The 22,738-nt window shown below is 43.4% G+C and overlaps 1 protein-coding gene across 2 annotated transcripts in view; it reads left to right on the top strand.

Moving 5' to 3' along the window:
- LRP12 (LDL receptor related protein 12) overlaps positions 1 to 22,738 on the top strand; it is a 106,118-nt gene that overhangs the window by 67,435 nt on the left and 15,945 nt on the right. For both annotated transcript variants that reach the window (XM_034763464.1, XM_034763463.1), the window contains 2 exons: positions 13,095 to 14,196; positions 15,431 to 15,563. In XM_034763464.1, coding sequence (XP_034619355.1) covers positions 13,095 to 14,196; positions 15,431 to 15,563 — 1,235 coding nt within the window. The remainder of the gene's footprint in view (positions 1 to 13,094; positions 14,197 to 15,430; positions 15,564 to 22,738) is intronic.

Genomic DNA, 22,738 nt, shown 5'->3' with positions numbered 1-22,738 from the left:
TCCTGGTTATTTATTACTGTTTAATTTATCAGTTTGTCCCAAACCACCTGTAATGACACGTCAATCTGGGACAGTTCCTCAGATTTGTCACCTAAAAAGAATGGCTCATATTTGGGAATCTCCCTCACATCCTCAACCGTGAAGACCAATGCAAAGAATTCATTTAGTTTCTCCGCAATGGCCTTATCGTCCTTGAGTGCTCCTTTAGCATCTCAGTCGTCCATGACCCCGCTGATGGTTTAGTAGGCTTCCTGCTTCTGATGTACTTAAAAAGTAATACCAATAATTTTTTAAGTCTTTGGGTAGCTGTTCTTCAAATTCTTTTTTGGCCTTCCTAATTATATTTTTACACTTAATTCACCAGAGTTTATGCTCCTTTCTATTTTCCTCATTAGGATTTCACTCCCACTTTTTAAAAGATGCCTTTTTGCCTTTCACTGCTTCTTTTACTTCGTATTTAGCCATGGTGGCTCTCTTTTAGTTCTCTTACTATGTTTTTTAATTTGGGGTATACACTTAAGTTGAGCCTCTATTATGGTGTCTTTAAAAAGATTCCATTGCAGGGATTTAACTTTTGGTGCTGTACCTTTTATCTCAGGGTCTGCAGCTCAGGATCGCAAACTAGCAGGCACTCCTGAGTCAATATGACTACATGCTGTGGGAGAACATTGCTAAATTAAAGGACAAGTTACTAGAGGATTGCAAATAATTCTCAGTGATGGTGGAGGAGGGTAAACTGGTCACCAGGACTGCTCTCCAGATAAGTCAGTATAGTGCAGATTCAGCAGCTCAAAACATGGCATCAGCGATAGTCCAGACTACCTACTGAATTCCAACAGACCACACAGGACCTTCTGCTTGAAGGTTCTACTCTGGTCTCTGAGAAAGTTGATGACCGGCTTCGCAGCCTTAAAGATTCTAGGGCAATACTCAGATCCTTTGGAATATACACTTCAGTGACAAAAAGAAAGCATTTTCAGCAACAGCTTTTTAACATCCTAGCTTTGCTCCCCATTCTCAGGATCCCCCTAGGGAAAAAAAAGAAGGAATTATAGAAGGCACCCTCCACCACTGTCCTCTTCAGCATCCCCAGGCTCATCCTGTCCAGCTGCCTCCTCCAAGCAGGCATTTTGACGGGGTTGTTAAGGACAGTATACCAGTCTCCTCACTTCTGTCTGTTCCCCCTTTTTTGTATTTACCAGTTGCCTGTCCTGCTTCCTAAGTGCTTGGATCCACATAACATCAGACCATTGGATCTTAAGCACTAGGGAATAGGGGTATGCCATCCAGTTTACTTCAAACCCTGCCTTCCCCACTGTCCCTCTTCAGGGACCATTCTCTTCAACAGGCGGTCCAATCTCTCCTTCAGACAGGGGCCATAGAGGAGTACCATTGAACCCAGGGGAAAAGGCTTTTATTCGTGTTATTTCATGATCCCCAAATTGAAAGGATGCATCAGCCTCATTTTAGCTCTAAGAGAGCTGAACAAATTCCTGAAGAAAATAAAATTCCGTGTGGTTACCCTAGCATCAATTATCTCTTCCTTGGAACAAGGAGACGGTTATGCTGCCCTCGACTTGAGGGGTGCTTTCTTACGTATCTCAATATGTCTTGACCATCTAAAGTCTCTTATTGTTAGTGAATGGCTGTCGCTATCAGTTCACAGTACTTCTGTTCGGCTTGGCAGCTGCTCCTCGGTATTCACAAAGTACATTATGGTGGTAGCCGCTAATCTTCAAAAATTAGGGGTCCTGGACAACTAATTTATCTGCAGTTGATCAGAGTCTCAGTCCTGTCTCTAACATATCAACTGCTCTATCCATATTCAATACTCTGGCGCTCCTCGTGAATTGAGAAAAATTAATACTGATGTCTGCACAAACAATAGAATTCATTGGAGCAGTCCTCTATTCCACAAATGCCAGGGCTTTTCTGCCACAAACCAGATTTAAAACCATTCAAAAACTGGTATTCAAATGAAAGCTTACCGACTCAGAACAGCATGCAAGTGCCTCAATCTGTTAGGTCACATGGCAACATGTACCTATGTAGTGCAATACTCCAGTCTGCGACTCAGGATGCTACAGATGTGGGTAGCATAAATATATATCCTTAATCATGATGCCTTGGGCAAGGTGATTCAACTGCCTGAGCTAGTCCTGTTGTCTCTGGATTGGTGGACAGACCTTCTAAAAGCTTGTGTGGGAGTTCCCTTCCTTCCCACACTACCAACACTCACTCTAGTCACAGACCTATATTCCCTAGGTTGGGGAGCTCACATTGGGACCCTTAAGACATATGGTTTTTGATCATCTCAGAACCCAGAGGCTCACATAAATGTCAGAGTTAAGAGCAGCAGGTCTAGTCTACTCAATCTTCCTCCCCCACATAGTGGGGGGAAAATCTATTGATTCTGATAGACAACTCTGCGACCCTGTTTTACCTAAACAGGCAAAGAGGAGCGCAATCAAACTAAGTCTGTCAGGACTCTTCTGTAGCCCACTCGATTCACCTTAAAGCTACTTAACTTCTGGGGAAACAGAATACAATGGCAGATCAACTGAGCTGATTCTTCACCGATCAACACAAGTGGTCATTATGCCCAGACATAGCACGGGCCATCTTCCAACTTGGGGTGGATTCCCAAAGTGGTAGTCTCAGCCCAGGCTCCCTAATAGATGCCTTTATCCTGTCTTGGGAGAATTGCCTTCTATATACCTTCCCTCTAATTCCTTTGCTCCTCAGAGTAGTATCCAAAATAAGGAGGAATCATGCTCATCTCATCTTTATAGCACCAGTGTGGTCCTGTCAATATTGGTACTCACCCCTACTGACACTGTTGATAGCGCCACCTCCTATCCCTCCTGTTGGATCCAGACATAATTTCCCGAGACCTTGGCCACATTCTGCACTCTAGCCTCCGCACTCTGCATCTCACAGCGTGGATCCTTTGACTGATGGCCTTTGACATTCTGTGATCAAAACCTTTCAAAGTGGTACTTCTAAATAGTGGAAAACCCTCAACTAGGATCACTTACCTGGCTAAATATAAATGCTTCTCCATTTGGTCTCATGAGAAAGGTGTATCTTCTCAGCAAGCATCCCTTAATGTGTTGTGCTGGACTGTCTTCTAGATCTAAAACAGAATCAGTTAGTTCTGTAAGGGTGTTTTTGGCTGCTATCTCAGCTTTCCGTATATGGATGGATAATAAGCCCCTTTTCTCCAAACACATTTTACTCAATTCCTGAAGGGCCTGGCCAGATTATAACCTCAAGTGTGGGACCCCATCCCTTCTTGGGATCTCAGCTAAGGCCTGGCAGGTCTACTGGAACCCTCCTTTGAAGCCCTTGTGACTTGCTCTCCTTTACCCACTCCTACAATTTTTTTTATAAGGATAAGGTTTATCTCAGGCTGCACCCAAAAATCCTTACAAAAGTAGTCTCATCTGTTTGCCCACATTTTTTCCAAAACCCCATCACATATGCATGAAGAAAGGCTTCACTCATTCAATGTGAAAAGAGCATTAACTTTCTACCTTGAGTGTACTAAATCATTCCAGAGTTTTATGCAGCTGTTTGTCACAGTTGTGGACAGAGTTAAGGACAATACAGTTTCTTTCTAGAGAATGTTCTGGATCTCTTCCTCCATTTATTTATGCTACCAACTAACTAACAGCTAGAGTACTGGTGCATTCCAATAGAGCACCAGCAGCTTCTGCAGCTTTCCTGGTTTGAGTACCAATTGCAGACATTTGTAAAACAGCAAATTGGTCTTCAGCCAACACCTTCACTTCTCATTACGCTATTAACTGGCAGTTCAGAGACGTTGCCAGCTTCAGACAGGTGGTTTTACAATCGCTGTTCAGATAGACTCCAACCCCCCCTCTGTAGCTGTATAGTTGAGTTACCTACAGTGGAACTGACATGTGCCATCACTCAAAGAAGAAATGGTTACCTATCTTACAGTAACTGTAGTTCATTAAGATATGTTCTACATATCCATTCCATGACTCGCCAACCTTCCCCTCTCTATCAGAGTATGTCCAGTACAAAGGAACTGGGTGTGGGGGAAGAGTCAGCAGGTGGATCCGCCCTCTTATACCAGCATGCAGTGGCACGTGGCAACACAGGGCTCTCATGCTGTCCCTACAGGTACCACTGAGGGGAAAAAACATTCTGACATCTGTGCACAAGGCATATGCACACCTAGAGTGGAATGGATGTGTGCAACACATCTCTAAGAACAACAGTTATAGAAAGGTGGGTAACTGTTTCTTATACATGCTTCTGGTAGACCGAAGAGCCCTGTTATAGCCCCTCTCTCTTATATTCCTTGTTTCATGTCAGCTATTCCATTGTGCTACTCCCCTCTCAGTTCTGCCTGTGTATCATAGAATCATAGACCCATAAAGTTGGAAGGGGCTGTGAGGGTCATCTATTGTAGCCCCTGACCAAGATGCAGGATTTGTTGTTTGGACCATCCAAGACAGATGGCTATCCAACCTTTTTTTTTTTTTTTTTTTTTTAAACCTCCAGTGAAGGAGATTCCATGACCTCCCTTGGCAGTTTGTTCCATTGTCCTACTGCTCTTACTGTTAGGAAGTTTTTTTCCTAAAATTTAATCTAAATCTGCTATGCTGTAGTTTGACCCATTGTCTCTTGTCCTGCCCTCTGTGGCAAGAGAATTTTTCTCCATCTTTTTTTATGGCAGTCTTTCAAGTATTTGCAGACCACTATCATGTCTCCCCCTTAATTGCCTCTTTTCCAGACTAAACTCATATGGCTTGCATTCCATCCCTTTGATCATCTTTGTCACTCGCCTCTGGATCCTTTCCAGTTTCTCTACATCCTTTCTATACATTGATGTCCAAAATTGGATACAGTACTCCAGCTGAGGTCTAACCAGTGCCAAATACAGCAGCACTATCATCTCCCATGACTTGCATGCTATGCCATTGTTAATGAAACCCAAATTGCATTTTGTTTTTTGCAACAGCATTGCATTGTTGACTCGTGTTGTGGTTGTGATCCATCACACCTCCCAGATCCTTCTCAGCAGTACTGCTGCCAAGCCAGTTTTCCCCCATTCTGTATTTGTGCATTTGGTTTTTCTTCCCTGACTGTAGCGCCTTACATTTGTCTTCAAATTTAATTTTGTTGTCTATAGCCCAGTTCTCCATTTTGTCAAGATCCCTTTGAATTTTATCTCTATTCTCCGAAGTGTGGGCATCCTCCTCCCCCCAGCTTTGTCTCATTTGCAAATATGATCAGTTTGTTCTCTATTCCTACCTCCAGGTAATTTAATAAATATGTTGAGTAACACCGGACCCAGAACATATCCCTGTGAAACCCCACTTGAGACCTCCCTCCAATCTGACATCATTCCATTAATAGCTACTCTTTGTTTGCGATTGTTTAACCAATTATGTATCCGCTTAATGGTAGTTCTACCAAGCCTGCATATCTCCAACTTAGGAAAATGTCGTGTGGGACTGTCAGAAGCTTTGCTAAAATCCAGGTATATTATGTCCATCACATTTCCCCTATCCACCAAACTAGTTATCTTGTCAAAGAAGGAAATCAAGCTGGTTTGGCATGATTTGTTCCTAATAAATCCATGTATGGCTTACTAGACTCTTTGAATCCCCTGGGAACTCTGCTGTTCTTCTGTTCTGGTTTGTCTGCTCTAGTTCTGGCTGTTATACTTGACTCTGCACCACCCAAACCCTTTCTAAGCTCACTCAAACATCCATTTTCATTACAGCTTCCAGTAGCATTAAAACACACAATAGTAAAAAACATGAATCGCCAGTGAGCATTTTACTTGGCTGGCAGCCTCAATAACTAAAAATTATCAAATATAAGCTGCTTGTCTTCACTGTCAATGCCCTTCACTGCCTAACTCCCACCCTACCGATCTTCTCTCATCATATCGAGATGTTGTCTCTGGTCTATGGTTGGCCCATGATACAAACTTCTGTTGCCCACTTGTTAAATTTCCAAACAAGCATCTTCATTCATTCTCCCATGCTGCCCTTCACATTTGGGAAATGCTTCTGGTAAACATTCACAAATCTACCTTATCGTCCTTCAGATCCCTCCTTAAAACTCTTCTTTGCTGTGATTCCACTACTTCCCTAGGAACAGGTAACCTAGGTGAGCTCTGTGACTTTATCCTCACACACAATTATTTCAAATTTGGTGGCAATATATACCTCCAGACCAGTGGCACCACTATGGGCACCCGCATGGCCCCACAATAGGCCAACATTTTTATGGCTCACCTGGAACAACGCTTCCTCTCGTCCACTCATGCCCCTTCTCTACCTACGCTATATTGATGACATCTTCATCATCTGGACCCATTGGAAGGAGACCTTGGAACAATTCCACCATGATTTCAACAGCTTCCATCCCACCATCAACCTCAGCCTGGACCAATCTACACGGGAGGTCCACTTCCTAGACACCACCATACAAATAAGCGATGGCCACATTAACACCACCTTATACCGAAAACCCACCGACCGCTACGCCTACCTTCATGCCTCCAGCTTCCACCCTGGTCACACCACACGATCCATCATCTACAACCAAGCACTGAGGTACAATCGCATCTGCTCCAACCCCTCAGACAGAGACCAACACCTACAAGATCTTCACCAAGCATTCTCAAAACTACGATACCCACACAAGGAAATAAAGAAACAAATCAGCAGAGCCAGACGTGTACCCAGAAGCCTCCTGCTACAAGACAGGCCCAAAAAAGAAACCAACAGAACTCCACTGGCCATCACCTACAGTCCTCAGCTTAAACCTCTCCAACGCATCATCAGTGATCTACAACCCATCCTGGACAATGATCCCTCACTTTCACAGACCTTGGGAGGCAGGCCAGTCCTTGCCCACAGACAACCTGCCAACCTTAAGCATATTCTCACCAGCAACCACACACCGCACCATAACAACTCTAACTCAGGAACCAACCCATGCAACAAACCTTGATGCCAACTCTGCCCACATATCTACACCAGCAACACCATCACAGGACCTAACCAGATCAGCTACAACATCACTGGCTCATTCACCTGCACGTCCACCAATGTTATATATCATAGAATATCAGAGTTGGAAGGGACCTCAAGAGGTCATCTAGTCCAACCCCCTGCTCAAAGCAGGACCAATTCCCAGCTAAATCATCCCAGCCAGGGCTTTGTCAAGCCGGGCCTTAAAAACCTCCAAGGAAGGAGACTCCACCACCTCCCTAGGTAATGCATTCCAGTGTTTCACCACCCTCCTAGTGAAATAGTTTTTCCTGATATCCAACCTGGACCTCCCCCACTGCAACTTGAGACCATTGCTCCTTGTTCTGTCATCTGCCACCACTGAGAACAGCCGAGCTCCATCCTCTTTGGAACCCCCCTTCAGGTAGTTGAAGGCTGCTATCAAATCCTCCCTCATTCTTCTCTTCTGGAGACTAAACAATCCCAGTTCCCTCAGCCTCTCCTCATAAGTCATGTGCTCCAGCCCCCTAATCATTTTTGTTGCCCTCCGCTGGACTCTTTCCAATTTTTCCACATCCTTCTTGTAGTGTGGGGCCCAAAACTGGACACAGTATTCCAGATGAGGCCTCACCAATGTCAAATAAAGGGGAACGATCACGTTCCTCGATCTGCTGGCATCATATGCCAGCAATGCCCCTCTATGTACATTGGCCAAACTGGACAGCCTCGATGCAAGAGGATAAATGGACACAAGTCAGATATCAGGAATGGTAATATACAAAAACCTGTAGGAGAACACTTCAGCCTCCCTGGCCACACAATAGCAGATGCAAAGGTAGCAATCTAACAGCAAAAAAAACTTCAGGACCAGACTCCAAAGAGAAACTGCTGAGCGCCAGTTCATTTGCAAATTTGACGACACCAGATCAGGATTAAACAAAGACTGTGAATGGCTATCCAACTACAGAAGCAGTTTCTCTTCCCTTGGTGTTCACACCTCAACTGCTAGCAGAGCACCTCACCCTCCCTGATTTGAACTAACCTCATTATCTCCATACTGATTTATACCTGCCTCTGGAGATTTCTATTACTTGCATCTGAAGAAGTGAGGTTCTTACCCACGAAAGTTTATGCTCCCAATACTTCTGTTAGTCTTAAAGGTTCCACAGGACCCTCTGTTGCTTTTTACAGATTCAGACTAACACGGCTACCCCTCTGATAGGTGAGATTGTGGAAATCCATTCACTGAAGGTTTTTAAGAATAGGTTAGACAAACACCTGTTGGGGATGGTCTTGGTTTATTTAATCCTGTCTCAGTGCAAAGGAATGGACACTAGATGACCTCTTAGGGTTCCTTCTAGCTCTACGCTTCTATGATTCTATGCCTACAAAAAACTTGAGGAGAAACTGTTTTGGCTGTGGATGCACTGATGCCACTGTCTGTCATGCTGCCTAATATTGTCTCATTGTTTCCTTGTACTCCGTTGTCTGTATCCATCTGTTGTCTCTTACCCTATATTTAGATTGTAAGCTCTTTAGGGCTGGGACTGTCTTTTTGTTCTATTTATACAACACATAGGACAGTGGGTCCTGGTCTATCTCTTGGTGCTATGTTAATACAAAAATTTTTTAAAAGGGTTAAACGCTCTTGTATTTCAAGTTATCCAGTGGTGAATGTGGTGCTGTATGTTAGGTCAGGGGTCGCCAACCTTTCAGAAGTGGTGTGCCGAGTCTTCATTCACTCTGATTTAAGGTTTCGCGTGCCAGTAATACATTTTAACATTTTTAGAAGGTCTCTTTCTATCAGTCTATAATATAGAACTAAACTATTGTTGTATTTAAAGTAAATAAGGTTTTTAAAATGTTTAAGAAGCTTCATTTAAAATTAAATTAAAATGTGGAGCCCCCCGGACCAGTAGCGACAGGCAGTGTAAGTGCCAATGAAAATCCGCTCGCGTGCCGCCTTCGGCACACGTGCCATAGGTTGCTTACCCCTGTGTTAAGTTAACATGCCAAACCAATAACAAGGTCTGTGTCCCGAGGAGCTTGATTTAAAGGCACAACAAGTATAACCGTCCTTAGCCATAATGCTTTATGGAACAGGTAGGTAATTAGAATTATTGTTGTTCTTTTAAGGGATAGCAAGAAACTTTTTCATCCAAATGGGTAACTTTTTCCAGAAAGTTTAAAAGCATGTGAAAGTAAGAGTTTAGATGTAAATCACTTTTGCCTTCATTATTATGGTGTTGCTTTTAATTCTTGCCTCTTTCATCACCAGTAACCCTCAGAAACTGTCTTCTGTCTCGTTGATCAACCAACCCTTTTCCATTTATGTATTCAGAATACTGAGGATTTAAAAAAAAATTTCTTTACTTATTACTAAAGAAAACTGTGTTTGCAATCTTGCAATATGATCAGTGCAGGCCCAACAGTTCATCCACATGGATCCAATTGCAGGACCAGGGCCTATATATATTTTTTTTAACACAAATGCCTACAGTATTTTTAGTAATTCTGTAAAGAGCAACTTTCCTAAAATGATGATATTGTGTTAATCCAAATCTTTAATCACATGGCCTTCATTAGGTTCTTTGGGAATTTATCTCAAATTCTCAAACACACACACCTTGGTAACTCCAAACTGTAGGTGTGCCATAATGCTTGGGGGTGTATAGAGACAGCAAGCTGCTAATTTGCAGTTGAGTGTATATTTATTGTCAGTGGAAAGGCTTTTTTTAAAAAAAAGCGTCAATCTGTTCATTTAGTTAAAATACCGTTTATTAGCACATCAAAATATTTATCAGTGAAACAAGGCAATGTCACTAATAACAAATATGGTTTTCCTTGGTTACTGCCCTAACAAGGTCAGCATTTTCTAAAGTGCAATCACTCACTGATTTCTTATCCCTTCTGTGCCCTGCTCTCGCTACATGTCTATCTGTTTGTCAGTTAAACCCAGTGAGCACTGCCAAAGAGTGCTTATCACTTGTTTGCTTTTTATTTTTCTGTGTATTTTTTTAAAAAGCCTTTAGATTTTAAAATGCCAGAGGTACTGGGTCATCCTTTAACTCTGTTCCTTTCCTTTTTAATTGCTTAGATGATAAACTTAATATTTAATTGATCTTTTGCAGGATAGTATTAGATGTTTAGGTTGAAGTTGAGGAACAGAGAAGTGACTTGGCCCACGGTCACTCAGCAGGTCATTAGTGGAGCTGGAAATACAACCTACATCTCCTGAGTCATAGTCCTGTACCCTAACCATTGGAGAATACAGCCTCTCTATTGCTTTCTTTTAAATACCTTGTGTCTACTAATACTGTTTAAAGCTCTGTTCATCAAGCTAAGTTCCTGAGGATGTGCTGTACAGAGTCCATCCGTCGTACAACTTTTAAACAGTACCTGGGAGCTTTATAAATATGGGTCATAAGAACAGCCATGCTGGGTCAGACCAAAGGTCCATCCAGCCCAGTATCCTGTCTACCAACAGTGACCAATGCCAGATACCCCAGAGGGAGTGAACCTAACAGGTAATGATCAAGTGATCTCTCTCCTGCCATCCATCTCCACCCTCCCTCAAACAGAGGCTAGGAACACCATTCCTTACCTATCCTGGCTAATAGCCATTAATGGACTTAACCTCCATGAATTTATCTAGTTCTCTTTTAAACCCTGTTATAGTCCTAGCCTTCACAACATCCTCAGGCAAGGAGTTCCACAGGTTGTGTGAAGAAGAAATTCCTTTTATTTGTTTTAAACCTGCTGCCCATTAATTTAATTTGGTGGCCCCTAGTTCTTCTATTATAGGTACAAGTAAATAACTTTTCCTTATTCACTTTCTCCATACCACTCATGATTTTATATACCTCTATCATATCCCCCCCTTAGTCTCCTCTTTTCCAAGCTGAAAAGTCCTAGCCTCTTTAATATCTCCTCATATGGGACCCGTTCCAAACCCCTAATCATTTTAGTTGCCCTTCTCTGAACATTTTCTAATGCCAGCATATCTTTTTTGAGATGAGGAGACCACATCTGTACGCAGTAATCAAGATGTGGGCGTACTATAGATTTATATAAGGGCAATAAGATATTCTTCGTCTTATTGTCAATCCCTTTTTAAATGATTCCTAACATCCTATTTGCTTTTTTGACTGCGGCTGCACACTTCCTGGACATCTTCAGAGAACTGTTCACGATGACTCCAAGATCTCTTTCCTGATTAGTTGTAGCTAAATTAGCCCCCATCATATTGTATGTATAGTTGGGGTTATTTTTACCAATGTGCATTACTTTACCTTTATTCACATTAAATTTCATTTGCCATTTTGTTGCCCAATCACTTAGTTTTGTGAGATCTTTTTGAAGTTCTTCACAGTCTGCTTTGGTCTTATCTATCTTTAGCAGTTTAGTATCATCTGCAAACTTTGCCACCTCACTGTTTACCCCTTTCTCCAGATCATTTATGAATAAGTTGAATAGGATTGGTCCTAGGACTGATCTTTGGGGAATACCACTAATTACCCCTCTCCATTCTGAAAATTTACCATTTATTCCTACCCTTTGTTCCCTGTCTTTTAACCAGTTCTCAATCCATGAAAGGATCTTCCCTCTTATCCCATGACAACTTAATTTACACAAGAGCTTTTGGTGAGGGACCTTGTCAAAGGCTTTCTGGAAGTCTAAGTACACTATGTCCACTGGATCCCCCATTGTCCACGTTTGTTGACCCTTTCAAAGAATTCTAATAGATTAGTAAGACATGATTTCCCTTTACAGAAACCAAGTTGACTTTTGCCCAGCAATTTATATTCTTCTATGTGTCTGACAATTTTATTCTTTACTATCGTTTCAACTAATTTGCCCAGTACTGACGTTAGACTTATCGGTCTGTAATTGCCGGAATCACTTCTAGAACCCTTTTTAAATATTGGCGTTACATTAGCTATCTTCCAGTCATTGGGTACAGAAGCTGATTTAAAGGACAGGTTACAAACCATATTAATAGTTCTGTGATTTCACATTTAAGTTCTTTCAGATCCAACTAACGTAGCTTATAACATGGTTTGGCAAAAACTTTTTTTTTAAAACCTGTTCACATTTATTTAAACATGGTTCTAATGTTTTTGTCCCAACCTGATTGCAGAACCAGATTAAGTGTTCTCAAACCATGCTTTACAGTGGCGTATAGGTGGAGTCTTAATAAATTAATCCTTGATGAGAAGTGCTATTGCAACTACAAGATGGCTCTGGAAGACAGTAGTGGCCAATACAGTGTGTGGCTCTCAGGATAGGCCTTAATACTGAATACAGCACTAAATACCTTGATGCTGGTTTTAGTATCTCCCAAGGCTATCAAGATCTAGGCATACCTGTCAGGTATCAAGCCCACCCCCTGCTATCTCCAGCTTCCTGGCTATATATTTTTGTCTTCTGTTCTGCCTGCCTGCTGCTGGGCTCTGCTCTCCTATCTGTTTGAGGGTAGGCAGGAGAAAAGTAGGAGCAGCCAAAGAGAGTGGTCTTCCTCTTGGTCCTGTGGGGGGAGGGGGGGGGGGTTGATGAAAGGTATAATGGCTCCCAGCTCCTCCTCCTTCCTGTGGATTCCTGGTTGCAGAGAAGGAGCTGGGAAGCATGCAACATGCTGTGAAGGGGAGTGGAGCCTGCTGCTCTAGTGGAAAAAAAAGCCTGTTTCCTAAGAGTTACTGGGGCACGACAATCTTGTGGTTGGGGTGGGAGGGGGAATTGATTTTTATTTAACACTTGTTATCTAATCATTTTGGGTATCTTTGTGCAGACAAGGGGGGCAGATTTTCTATTGTTGTAAATTGTCATGGCTCTGTTGACTTCAGTGGAGCTATGTTGATTTACAGAAGCTGAGAATCCAGTTCAAGCTGTCATATTGGCAGAATTTGCTGTTTAAAATACTGTATTATATTTGGATGTATTTGGGGTTGCAATGATTTACAGAGACCTAAATAGTTATAAGGTACTCTGCATATTAATTATAAATATCATATGGTTACAATGATGACCAGAAAGTACTGGAGTCTAATAGAAGTTACCTATATTTACAAATCGTTAAATGTGTGTTTTCAGGAAAATCTGATGAACCAAGATGTGATTGTAACCAGTTTCATTGTGCTAATGGAAAATGCATTCCAGAAACCTGGAAATGTAATAACATGGATGAATGCGGAGACAACTCTGATGAAGAAATCTGTGCCATAGCTAATCCTCCAACAGCTTCTTCCTTTCAACCTTGTGCTTACAACCAGTTTCAATGTCTTTCTCGCTTCACCAAAGTTTACACCTGCCTTCCAGAATCTTTAAAATGTGATGGAAACATTGATTGTCTTGACTTAGGAGATGAAGTAGATTGTGATGTGCCAACATGCGGGCAATGGTTAAAATATTTTTATGGTACTTTCAATTCTCCCAATTACCCAGACTTTTATCCTCCTGGAAGCAACTGCACCTGGCTAATAGACACTGGTGATCATCGCAAAGTAATTTTGCGCTTCACTGACTTTAAACTTGATGGTGCTGGTTATGGAGACTATGTCAAAATATATGATGGATTAGAGGAAAATCCACGCAAACTTTTGCGTGTGTTAACTGCATTTGACTCTCATGCACCCCTTACAGTTGTTTCTTCTTCTGGACAGATAAGAGTGCATTTTTGTGCTGACAAAGTAAATGCCGCAAGAGGATTTAATGCTACATATCAAGTAGATGGCTTCTGTTTGCCATGGGAAATTCCATGTGGTGGGAACTGGGGTTGCTACACAGAGCAACAGCGCTGTGACGGCTATTGGCATTGCCCAAATGGAAGGGATGAAACCAATTGCAGCATGTGCCAAAAAGAAGAGTTTCCCTGCTCCCGAAATGGTGTTTGCTATCCTCGTTCAGATCGTTGCAACTATCAGAATCATTGCCCTAATGGTTCAGATGAGAAGAATTGCTTCTTTTGCCAACCTGGAAATTTTCACTGTAAAAATAATCGCTGTGTATTTGAGAGCTGGGTATGTGATTCTCAAGATGACTGTGGTGATGGTAGTGATGAAGAGAATTGCCCGGTCATTGTACCCACCAGAGTAATAACAGCAGCTGTCATTGGGAGCCTTATCTGTGGATTGCTGCTTGTCATTGCACTGGGATGTACTTGTAAGCTGTACTCATTGAGGATGTTTGAACGAAGGTAAGTAGCACATGTTTCCAAAGCTAAGATAAAGTATTGTAATTATATAATTTACACAGTAAACAATTTAACATAAGCATATACCAATAAGAATGGTCTTATTAGTATTGTGTAACTTCTAAAAGTATTCTTCCCTCTCTATATTTTTGAAATTCTTATTGGCAGTGATGGTGGGGATGACGATCACTTTGATCACTTGCCTGTGGGCAGCTAAAACGTCCGATTTAGTTGTCCAACAGAAAAAAAAAAATGAAAAGGTGCTAATTTTCAGTCTGTGGTCTCATTCGGAAGTAAATTAAAATTAAATATTGTTGCCATGATTGACTGGCAGCATTTCTGTGTGTTCTGCTTGTTCTGTTTTGGACTGTCATGTGCCAGGGTTTCTCACTCTTCTTTTTCTTAATGAGTCTACCTCTCACTGACTAGTGAACTAGTGTGTTTAATTGTCTTTATTTTAATATGAATTAGAATGCTGCTTTTGTCACCAGTCCTATACTGAGAGTAGCACTGGAATTGTGTGAACATGTAATCAAACTGAATTTAAAATTCTATTACCATAAATAATATGAATCTTGATATGGTCTAACACAGGGGTTGGCAAACTATGGCCTACGGGCTGAATCCAGCCCCTCAGGGCTTTGGATCCGCCCCGCGGGATTGCCACCCCCGTGGCGGCGCAGGCCCTGTGATGCTTCTGGAAGCGGCCAGCACCACATCCTTGTGGCCCCTGGGGGAAGGGGGGCAGAGGGCTCCGTGTGCTGCTCTCACCTCCAGGCATTGCCCCCCACAGCTCCCATTGGCCGGGAATGGAGAACCACGGCCAATGGGAGCTGTGGGGGGCAATGCCTGGAGGCGAGAGCAGCATGCGGAGTCTTCTTCCCCCCTTCACCTCCCCCTCTTCCCCCCCGGGGCCAGGGCTGGCAGGGAGCCCATCTTATCCCTCCTGCACGCTGGTGCCACCCCAGCGGCGCTCCAGGTAAGTGGCGCTGGGCTGGAGCCTGCACCCTGAACGCCTCCTTCACCCCAACCCCCTGCCCTGAGCCCCGCCCACATGCTGCATTTCCTCCTGCACCCCAACCCCCTGCCCCAGCCCTACATTCATGGCCCTGCATGCAATTTCCCAATCCAGATGTGGCCCTCGGGCCAAAAAGTTTGCCCATCCCTGGTCTAACCCCTGTCTATGAACACGTGCTATCTGTTTATGTACTATATAACTTTTTATTCTTCTTGAAAGATCATTTGAAACACAGTTGTCAAGGGTTGAGGCTGAGTTGTTAAGAAGAGAAGCTCCTCCATCTTATGGACAGTTAATTGCTCAAGGCTTAATTCCACCAGTTGAAGATTTTCCTGTTTGTTCACCAAATCAGGTAAGGTGTTTCTGATTATCCCAAAATAGCAGGCCATCCAATTTAAATTTTTACAAACTTTGCTTTCTAACCATGTTATGGGTTTTGAGGTTTATCACTTTCTTCAGCCACCTCAATATTTTTGTACCACAATTACTTTTAAATATTGGACTGCTCTTCATCATAAGAGATGGTGACAACAAACAACTGAATCACTTTGCAAACAACTTAAACAATTTTTTTAAAGGAATTTTTTTAAAAGAATGCCAATATCTCACAATAGTAAAAATTACAACTGATAGGTGCAATGGTGGATGTTGTGTATATATTCCATACAAAGAACATTAAGGTTGAAAAGTCAATCACTCAGAGGTTGGGAAAAGTCAGAATTAGGATGGTTCTTCGAGTGCTTGCTCATGTTGAATCCAAGTAGGTGTTCCCATGCCACGTGCACAGTCGTAGAAAGGTTTTTTCCTTAGTAGTACCCATCAGATCGGCTGTGAAGCCCTCAGGAGTCGCTCCTTCATGGCATTGGATATAGGTCCTTGCTGACCCACCTTCTCTTCAGTTCCTTCTTACCACCAGTGACGGTCGTTGGAGCAGCTCTTGCTATGGCAAGCAATCCCCTAGTGGAGACTTTCTAGTGTTTCTGTAAATAGTTAAAAACTTCGTTAGTTTGAAGTAGTTCTTTGTTAGATAAGTTTCAGCTGGGGGTTCAGGTAGAGGAGGTGTCGAAGGAGTCCGAACCCCGGGTCGACGTTTTGGTGCTGCAAGGTCCTTTGAGGGTGGCTTTGCACCTCATTAAGGCCATCCACAACACTACTAAAGCATTGTGGCAAGCGCCCGTCTCTCCCCCCCCCCCCCCCCCCCCCCCCCGCAGCTGAAGAGGTGGAGAGGAAGTATTTTGTGCCATTCCAAGGGTATGAGTATCTGTTCATTCACCATTAGCCAGGCACTTTGGTGGTGGAGGCGGCCAACCAGAAGGAAAGATAGGGACAGCCGAGACTGACACCTAAATCCAAAGAGGCAAAAAAGATAGGCCTTTTTGGTAGGAAGGTATATTCTACTGGGGGGGCTCCAGCTTCACATTGTCAACCAGCAGGCAATCCTTAGCCACTACAGTTTTAATTTTTGGAACATGTCCAAGTTTAAAGAACTACTTTCCACGGAATCCCATTCAGAGTTTGCTGCCATCCTTGAGGAAGGCAAGGTCATCACAAGGACCTCCTTACAGGCCTCCTTAGGTTCGGCAGACTCGGCAACCTATACCATGGCAACAGCTATAGCCATGAGAAGACGCTCATGGCTTCAGGTGTCAGGACTCCCTCATGAGGTCCAGCAAACCATTCAGGACTTGCCTTTCGACCGCATAACGCTATTTTCGGAGCAAACAGACACTAAGCTCCACAGCCTAAAGGATTCAAGGCCAATTCTGAAGTCCCTGGGGCTTCATACACCAGCGCCCCCAAAGAAAACATTTCAAACCGCAGCCTGCTCCTTGATTCTACCCAGCTCCTCCTACGCAGGACTATAGCAGGAAGCGGGGCAGAAGTAACAGACAGAGACCCTCTCAGTCCTCCTCTAACCAGGGCCAGGGCTCAGCAAAGCAGCCCCCAGCCTCCAAGCCAAACTTTTGAATGTGCGCCAAGGGGGTGATGCACCAGTTCAGATCCTGGAACCTTCTCCTCCATTTGTGAATCGTCTATCCCATTTCTACTATGCCTAGGCACAAGTCACCTCAGGCTACTCGGTCTTAAGCATGGTAGAATTGGGTTATTCTCTCCAATTCTGTTCCCTCCTGCTTTTCCAGCCTCCTTCCCCGACCCTTCTCACGAGTAACTTCTCATGCAGGAGGTGCAGACGCTCCTACATCTCAGGGCAGTAGAGGAAGTCCCTTTAGAATTCAGGGGTAGGGGGTTCTATTCCTGGTATTTCCAATCCCAAAGGCGGGCTCAGACTGAAGGACATAAATCCACACCGTGTAGAGGTCAAAGCATAGGGGTTTATTACACACAGCGCTGGCGGAGTGTCACCTGGCTTATTAGGCTCAGAGACACTGTCAATCAATTGATTACAATAGAATATGTAGATTTTCCATGGGGATGGGGGGAAGGTGACAGGGTAGGCAGTTCCACACCCCAGGATAGGTTTTGCAGCAAGACAAGATAGCACAATAGCCAATGGTTAAAAGGTTACACAATGTCTCCGCCCATGGTCTCAAGTTAGCAAGTTAACATTTAATTAATACTTTCATAAAACGTTATTAGTATAAAATATATATGTTGAATTCTGATTTGGGGTCCATAGGAACGGAGCAACTCCTTTGATTGTCCAACAGCTACATGTCTAGGGGATAAAGCAAAGAAAGAGTGAAAGCATATGGAAATAGATTGTCTCCTTTATGTCTTAAGGCAGGGCATTGGTCCCTTGGAAGGGAGGTGGAAGGATGCCATATCATTATAGTGACATGTGCCCTTTTTTTCATAAACTGAAGGTTGGATCTGTGGGAAGACTGTTTTCCCTTCAGGAGAAACACAATAGGAACAGGGATCCTTTGTTCAATTTGAAACATTGGATGAAACATAATTATTCAGTTATTGCCTCAACATCTGGCATTTCTACTGACCAAGCATATCTTAGCAAAGGCAATGTTATCTTGTTTGTTCTGCTTTTCTCTTAGCTAATCACTATTTACACGGCTTCTGGTCTCCAGACCAAACTCTGGACTTTGGGTCTGAGAAGAGCTGGCAAATCCATATACCAGGTTGTTATATAACACGCACATGGATTTTAACCCTTCACAGACCTATTGTAGACTTGTGAAACCTCAACAAATTCATGAGGAAGATAAAGTTTTGCATGGCTTCCTTTATCCTCTCTCTGGGTCCGGGGGACGGGTACACCGCCCTCTACTTGAAGGACATATATTTTCACGTGTCCATAGTCCTATCCCACAGATGGTTTTTCCACTTTATGGTCAACAACGCTCACTATGAGTTTACAGTTCTCTCCTTTGGCCTCTCGGCAGCTCACCAGGTGTTCACCAAGTGCATGTCAGTCATGGCAGCCTTCCTGCAGAAACGGCAGGTGCAAGTACTCCCATACCTCAACGATTGCCAAATCAAAGGACAGTCCAGGGCCAAAGTGGAGGCCTATGTGAGCCTAGTTCAGACAACGTTCCTCAGGCTCGGCCTCTTACTGAATGTAGCGAAGTCTACCCTAACACCAACTCAAAGAATAGAGTTCATCAGAGCTCTCCTGGACTCCATCAGGCCAGGGCATTCCTCCCAGAAACTCACTTTCTCACCAGGGGTGCCATCATAGAGGAACTCAGGTGATACCCCACCTCTACAGCACGAAATTTCCTGAAGCTGCTTGGCCATATGGCCACTTCTACATATGTAGTAGAGCATGTCAGGCTGCACTGAATCGGGACCGCCTAGACAAGTTGGTTACACTCACTCCCCCTGTTATCAAGTCTCTCAGGCGGTGGCTCGACCTGAAAGCCATGTGTGCAGAAGTGCGCTTTTCTGGGTCTCAACCCTCCCTGTCTCTAGTAACGGACATGTCAGCATTGGGTTGGGAGGCACACATAGGCAGACTCAGGGCCTCTGCTCCCAGTCAGAACTTTCGTGGCATATCAATGTCAGGGAGCTAAGAGCAGTCCTCCTTGTGTCCCAGACATTCCAGGCCTATCTGCAGGGCACGTTTATCAGTATTGACCGACAACACATCAGTGATGTTTTATATAAACAGACAGGGTGGTGCTTGTTCCTCTCCCCTGCGCCAGGAAGCCCTCAAGCTGTGGGACTTCTGCATCGCTCATTCGATACATCTAGAGGCATCGTACTTTCCAGATTCCCAAAACGAGCTGGCCAATAATCTCAGTAGGTCATTTCACAATCATGAGTGGTACCTCCACTCGGATGTTGCGATTAACATCTTTCAACAGTGGGGGTTTCCCCAAATAGATTTGTTTGCAACTAAGTACAACAGGAAGCATCACCAATTTTGTTCCTTCCTGAATCATAGTCAGGGCTTACTCGCAAATGCTTTTCTCCTCCCTTGGAAGGATCATCTACTATACACTTTCCTGCCCTTCCCACTTGTACACAAGGTACTTGTGAAAGTCAGAAGGGAGAGAGCATCAATGATCTTAATAGCACCAGTGTGGCCTCGCCAATACTGGTTTACCATACTTCTAGACCGATCGGTGGACACGCCTATAACCCTGCCCCTGGGACAATATTTGATCACCCAGGACCACGGCCTCCTCCAATCTGCAGTCTCTCCATCTCGTGGCATGGAAACTCCGTGGCTGAACCCCTGGGAGCTCACATGCTCAGACCCTGTTAGAGAGGTCCTCCTTAGTAGCAGGAAGCCATCCACTAGGTCCACCTATCTGGCAAAGTGGAAAAAATTCTCCATTTGGGCATTACAAAAGCACACTCCGCCCTTACAGGCATCAATTTACTTTATCCTGGACTATTTGCTGCAACTAAAACAGAAAGGTCTGTCAGTATCATCAATAAAAGTGCACCTGGCAGCTATCTCAGCTTTCCGCACCAGTTCAGCCAGGCGCTCAGTTTTTCGTGAACCCCATGGTAGGCTGCTTCCTCAAGGGATTAGACAGGCTCCTCAAGTAAAACAGCCAACTCCCCAATGGTATCTCAACCTTGTGCTCTCTAGACGGATGGGACCTCCTTTTGAGCCCTTGGCAACATGCTCCCTCCTCTACTTCTCCTGGAAAGTAGCATTCTTGAAGAAGAAAAAACAGTTACCTACCTCTCATAACTGTTGTTCTTTTTGAGATGTGTTGCTCATATCCATTCCAAGACTCACCTGCCTGTCCTCTTGGAGTATCCGACAAGAAGGACCTGAAGAAGCAGCGGGTCGGCAGGGACCTATATACATTGTGATGAAGGCACGACTCCGGGGGCTCCACAGCCCACCCGACGGATACTGCTAGGGGAAAAATCTTCCAATGACTGTGCACATGGCTCACACACACCTACTTGGAATGAACATGAGAAACACCTCTTGAAGAATTACAGTTACAAGAGGTAGGTAACTATAGTTTGCACACAAAAAAATAACAATTTGGATCCATTGTGCATACACATGTTGATATAGTCTAGAGCTAAAACTAAAACTCTTCATCCAGGTAAGGTGTCTACCAGCTCTGTCTATAATGCGTGCCTAAGTTTCCAGAGCTGACTATATTTAAAGAAAAACTTAAAACATCTTTCCTCAAACTTCCCTTTAACTGCACATCTTGAAATCTCTTGACACTTGATTGAGTGGCTACTCTGTCATGGAGCCTTTCAGGAAAACTTGGTGAACTGCAAAGTACATGGCATTTTCCTGAAAATAATATTAGGTACCAATCCAACCAATGTCAAGAGCATCCATAAGCTGTGATGCTAATAAATACTTGTAGTAGTCAAAATTGAATGTTTTGTCTTAAGTTAAGTGGGGGGGTCTTCTACTTGTAATTCTCCTTAACACACAGCTACCCATACGTCAGACTTTTTAATGTTAACTCATATTAGAGCTATTTGGTGATCTGAGATTCCAGGTGTGACGTTGTGCAGTCTATATGGTTTTATAAAAACTTGATCATAAGTCACTATAATGTAACTGGGATAGTTTTAGAGAAAATGTGGTAATAAGTGAATATAACGTAACTGGGATATTCTTCATGCAAAAGGTCTCTTGTAAGGTATCGTTACAAAGCTTATAATCTACTGTGTATGATCATCTGATTTGTATAAATATACCACTCTTGTATCTAAAACTAGAAATATAAAATGTAACTCTAAGGGCCTATTGTAATTATGTAAAGTATGGGCCATTAATGATGGTTTGGAATCTTGATGACTCCCATTAACCAGGCCATTGTCTGCAGATGGTTGTGTTTACCTGTTAGTCTTCCTGTATATGGGTGTGCTGGCAAGTGGGCAATGAAGTCTTGCAGTGACATGTGATCATGTCACCTGAACTGGAATCCATCTTTAACCTGGTGCTTTTCCAGTGAGGGGAGGTGGAAACCCAGAGGGACAAAGGGTTCCTGCCTTATGCAAAAGATATATAAAGGGGTGAAACAGAACAAAGGGGGGAGAGGAGCCATCACGAAGAATCCCCTAGCTACCACCTGAGCTGGAACAAGAGCTGTACCAGGGGAAAGAATTGTGCCCAGGCCTGGAAGGTGTCCAGTCTGAGAAAAACGTACTGAAGCATCTCTGAGGGTGAGATTATCTGTATTTAGCTTGATTAGACATAGATTTGGGCATTTTATTTTATTTTGCTTGGTGACTTACTTTGTTCTGTCTGTTACTACTTGGAACCACTTAAATGATGAGCGACCGACTCAAAGGGGCAATTAGGAAAAAACAGAAAGCGTACAAAGAGTGGAAGAGGGGAGGGATCAGTAAGGAAACTTATCTTAGTGAAGTCAGAGAATGTAGAGATAGAGTGAGAAAGGCCAAAGGCCGTGTAGAGTTGGACCTAGCGAGGGGAATTAAAAGCAATAGTAAGAGGTTTTACAGCCATATAAATAGGAAGAAAGCAAAGAAAGAAGTGGGACCGCTGAAGACTATAGCCGGAGAGGAGATTAAAGATAATCTTGGCATGGCGCAATATCTCAATGAATATTTTGCATCGGTGTTTAATGAGGCCAATGAAGGTATTAGGGATACTAGCACCGTGACAGAGGGGCATACAGGATGGGGGATTACCGTATCCGAGGTAGAAACAAAACTTGAACTCCTTAATGGGGCTAAGTCGGGAGGACCAGACGATCTTCATCCGAGAATATCGAAGGAATTGGCACGGGAGATAGCAGGCCCATTAGTGATAATATTTAATGAATCTGTAAACTCGGGGGTGGTCCCATTAGACTGGAGAATAGCTAATGTGGTTCCTATTTTCAAGAAAGGGAAAAAAAGTGATCCGGGTAACTACAGGCCTGTTAGTTTAACATCTATAGTGTGCAAGGTGCTGGAGAAAATTCTGAAAGAGAAACTAGTTGAGGACCTTGAGGTTAATGGCAATTGCGATAAATTACAACATGGTTTTACGAAGGGCAGATCGTGCCAAACGAATCTGATCTCCTTCTTTGAGAAAGTAACTGACTTATTAGATAAGGGAAATGCGGTGGACCTAATATACCTGGATTTCAGTAAAGCGTTTGATAC

The sequence above is a fragment of the Trachemys scripta genome, chromosome 2 (assembly GCF_013100865.1).
Source record: "Trachemys scripta elegans isolate TJP31775 chromosome 2, CAS_Tse_1.0, whole genome shotgun sequence".
NCBI lineage: Eukaryota > Metazoa > Chordata > Testudines > Emydidae > Trachemys > Trachemys scripta.
Note: the sequence above shows the minus strand (reverse complement) of the source record. Positions and strands in the feature narration are given on the sequence as shown.